The sequence below is a fragment of the Halyomorpha halys genome, unplaced genomic scaffold, assembly GCF_000696795.3.
Source record: "Halyomorpha halys isolate HHAL.00 unplaced genomic scaffold, Hhal_1.1 Scaffold11901.1, whole genome shotgun sequence".
NCBI classification, from domain to species: domain Eukaryota; kingdom Metazoa; phylum Arthropoda; class Insecta; order Hemiptera; family Pentatomidae; genus Halyomorpha; species Halyomorpha halys.
This window is the reverse complement of record NW_027107434.1, coordinates 1,501-5,826: the sequence shown is the minus strand read 5'-3', so window position 1 is coordinate 5,826 and position 4,326 is coordinate 1,501. Positions and strand designations below refer to the sequence as shown.

At 28.4% G+C, this 4,326-nt stretch overlaps 1 protein-coding gene across 1 annotated transcript; it reads right to left on the bottom strand.

Moving 5' to 3' along the window:
• Positions 1 to 735: 735 nt before the first annotated feature.
• LOC136795377 (calpain-7-like) lies at positions 736 to 3,988 on the bottom strand. The gene is made up of 6 exons (XM_067045704.1): positions 3,954 to 3,988; positions 3,591 to 3,822; positions 1,887 to 2,131; positions 1,601 to 1,806; positions 1,291 to 1,499; positions 736 to 961 (listed from the first exon to the last, which is right to left on the bottom strand). Exons 1-6 carry the CDS (start codon positions 3,986 to 3,988, stop codon positions 752 to 754), a joined length of 1,137 nt encoding a protein of 378 aa, XP_066901805.1. The 3' UTR covers positions 736 to 751.
• Positions 3,989 to 4,326: the final 338 nt, after the last annotated feature.

Below are 4,326 nucleotides of genomic sequence, written 5' to 3'. Positions count from 1 at the left end.
TTTAAGCTAATATTTCGAAAGTGATATAGGGCCCTCGCTCTCCGGGGGTTTAGCGGGGCGGGTCGGGCGGGGAAGGATGGCCTTTTCTTTAGCGTTACAATCCTGCTCTTGTGAGATTGTGACATGTCGTTAGTCGACCAACCTACTCGCTGTAATTGTCCGTTCTAAAAGTTTTTTAAAAAGCTTTTTAAAAAGCAGTATTTAAATAATTTTTAATAATAACATTGTTGGGAAATTGAAAAAAAAAATATATAAAAAAATGTTCTCCATGAATTTTTTTAATTGCCTTCATAAAATATTAACTCTTAACTAGGCAAGATATGATTTTTATTTTTAAAAATATCCCATCAATTAATCTTCTAAATAAAATTTGATTTGATTTACTTTTATATATTTTATTTAAATATCTCACAACTTTAACCAAAATGTTTCATTTCTGTCCAAGAAGGAATATTATTATTATCTGATTTATTCATCAAATTCCTTTTATGATTTGAATAATATAATTTAATATCAACATTAATAAATGCATAGTGTAATTAACATATGATACAATACAAAAAGTATATCAATAATGTTATTGGATCCAACAGATGCTCCTGACGCGTTGTGACTTTGTGACACATTAAAGTACAGTATAAAAACTATAGTCAATTAAAATGTACAAAATAATATTCCCAGATTTTACACGAATATTAAATTATATTATTCAAATCAGAAAAGTAATTTTTATATATTATATCTAATTTTCTCACCTGAAATCTCCAGTGCTTTTTCTGGAATAATTATCAGTAACCACTGGAATGAAGTCGAATCCGATTTGATACTGACGTGGAGCTTTCAAGTCTATACATAAGTGAGAGTATGAGACTATGTTGAGTCTGTATCGTGGGTTATTTGAATAGGTTAAATGGTTGTTTGCGCAACCTCCAGCTGTGATTCCTTTCCACTCGCCATCAATCTATAAAAAAATGAAAAATTTATAATTATAAAAACTGATATACTAATTCTGCTTTTTCAGAAGGGAAAAGACAATAAAAAAAAGAAAAGATTATGTTGGACTGGCATTGGTAAAACAAGTGGTTAATTATAACGGAGATTATTTATATTAATAAACAAGCATTTTGACCAGTCCAAGGATAAATTTTTCATAGCAACATGTTCTTAAAATGAGATATATATTAGAAGTGATAGCCTTGATATGTTCACTACGAATACTTTTGATTCTGTCTAAGAAAAAAAAAATGAAAATATTTGATTTAATAAAAAAAGCAAAACTTGTACGCTTACTTTTTTAATATGCCTGAATGGATCCGTGATCTTTTCTAAATTGAATGGACAAGTAGCATATGCTCTTAGGGTATAATAAATTGTAACAGTCTTCTCATATTGAGACAAGACAAGAGTAAAATCTCTTTCTGAAGTATCTGCCAGCATGATCTTAGTAAGATAATGGGGGCTGTTAATACGCACGCCATCTAAATATGGAGGAGGATCATCTAAAAAAAAATATTTTCAAGGTAGCAGTATTATTGAATAATTCAAATAAAATAAAAATAACATCATATTTAAGTCTTTATTTTGTCTTAATTCAACTTACGAGGATAATAAACTCTTTTCCCTTTGTTTTTATAAACAAGCATTGTGATATACTCTCGATTATATTTGAAATCTTCAATATCTACAATATGCCTTGTTAGAAGAATCCACACAGCACCTTTACCATCTCCAACTTGTAGGCGAAATTGAGGGTTGTCGCCGATATTAAAAGTATCCTTAGCGGGCCCTACTCCTGCTGACCAGGATCTTAAAAATGTTGTTTAGAAGTTAATTTTATTTTAAAATACTATCACAATAAAGCTATTTATTTAATATATGTTACTCACTGATGTAAACAGAATGTGTGAGTAAAAAGAGCAGGATTCCAGTTCAGGTAGAATACATCAAAAAAGTTTAAAATTGAATTATAATCAATCCAGAAAACGCCATTATCAAAAGACGCAGCACTTTTTGGATCATAATTAAGAGCGTTACACATTTCCCTGGTCCAGTGGATGGTATCGAGTTCAGAATAGTTTCCACGCCAGCGTACGTGTGACCAAGGGTTCTTCAATTGCAATAACTTTGTTTCCTGGAAACATTATAGACAATACATAACACGATTGATTGACATAAATTACTAAAAATTAAAAATATATTGAGTTGTTTTCTTTTAAAATATGTTTTGATTAAATAGTTAAAACAAAAATAAATTGACTACAAGTATTTATCATTTTGAAAACAACGCATAAAAATATAATAAAATTAAACTGAATACTAATAATATCAATTTATCTTATTAAATATCAATCAAATCATTAAATTTCTACCTTTTTGCCTACTGTTGTTTTGATAGATTAGTTGCTCATAGTTTGTGTTGTTTTTATTTTGGATATTTTAAAAACTCTAATAAAGAAATGGACAAAAATAATAAAATTCTGAAAGAAAGGTTACAAAGTTTTCCAGAAAATCCACTAGGAGCTCCTCTGCATTTAACATATAACATGGACTTTAAATTGAGTTGCTTACAATCTTATATTTACGAAGTAAAGCATGTTAAAACGTTTTACATTTAACACATTATGAATACTCCTATTGTGAAATGAGTTAAAAAAGGTGAATCATAGATGAAAGGAAAAAATTGACAAACCACAAAAGTTTTTCTGAAGATTAATAATAAAGTAATTTAAAATTTGTTTCCAACTTAACTAAAAAAATATAATACAAGAAATAGATAAAGCTCAAAATATGAATAAAAAAAAAATCTTAGTTTATATAATTTTAACGGTGATGTATTTTTTTTTATCAAAAATAGATCATTTTGTGTGTAATATTGACTAATAGATGTAATAATATAATAGATGAAAAGCCCCAAGAAAAAAAATACTAACTGTAAGTATAAAAGGACGACCGGAAAAATGAAACAAAAAAATTAAATACTTAAAATAAAAACTTTCAGGAGTAGTACTAATGAAAACATATAATTTTAATAATGTTCCAGGTGTAGAAAGTGTTCCAGAAGAAAAAGGTTTAGAAAGGGCCGAAATATTATGGCTAAATTATGGTAAATGTATATATTTATAGAATAAGACTGTTACCAATAAAATTTTAAAAAATGTATAGTTTTATTTTAAACAATGTAGAACATTAATGAAGTTCTAAGGATTTTTTGGTTCAAATCATTGTGATTGATATTTAATAAATTAAAATATATAACTATAAGAAACAGATAATAATTTTATTGATACATAATACAACAAAATGCATGATCTGAGGCTTTGTTAATAAATCAAATTTTTTTTTCATTGTCATATTTAAGTATAAAAAATGCCTTCAAGATATCTATTTCTACTTGTAATTCTGAGGTGAGAGAATTAAAAATTTCGTTATAAATTATCCTCCTTTTATTGGTTTTATTCCAAGAACTGGCAGCACTGGCTCTTTGAAACATTGATCCCCCCCCCAATGTCATTATTTGTTGTCCCTAGTATATAGGGAAGATTTGAATCAATGTAATACACGAAATAAGACTAATGTAAACATAGCTTTACATTGATCTGCCGGACATCCAATACAGCATAGGCATGAGTCGGAATGAGGCCAGCTCTTTCCGCTTCTTCGTCTGACATCTCACCAGTCGCAACTGTGGCAAGAACATCACCTCGGTGCAGTCTAGTGTGCAATATCTTGAAGAGAGAATCTGAGTTAAAGTCAGGATCTTTAACACGAATAGCTACCCGTTCTGGGATCCAACCAGTAAGGGCATGTAGATCAATATTCTGAAAAAAATAATAGTATATATATATATATATATATATATGTGTGTGTGTGTGTGTGTGTGTGTATACATATATATGTATGTGTGTATATAATGACATGTATATTATATATTAGTTGATTCAGGTGGGAATTACACTTTCTGGGATTCTGCCCCAAGAAGCTCAGCCATCATGAGCGCCAATTACAGGGTAGTTAATAATTTACTGTTCAGAAAAAGATATTTAAAATATTAAAGTAAAACTTAAATCAAGCACTTCAAGTGTAGCTGACCAAAAATAAATTGTTTTTCATCTTTATGTGTTTAAAAACAAATTAAATTTCAATAACTTGGGACACAAAAATTGAATTTACCAGTAATAATTCAGTTCACCTTATTATCAAATATTTTATTCTTAAGCTGTATTTTGTGCTATTCAGTTAACCCAATTTGCTCTCTATGAATCTATACAATTATTGATTCATAATATACCATGTTTATGCAAATAATATAAAAAAATAATAATGATC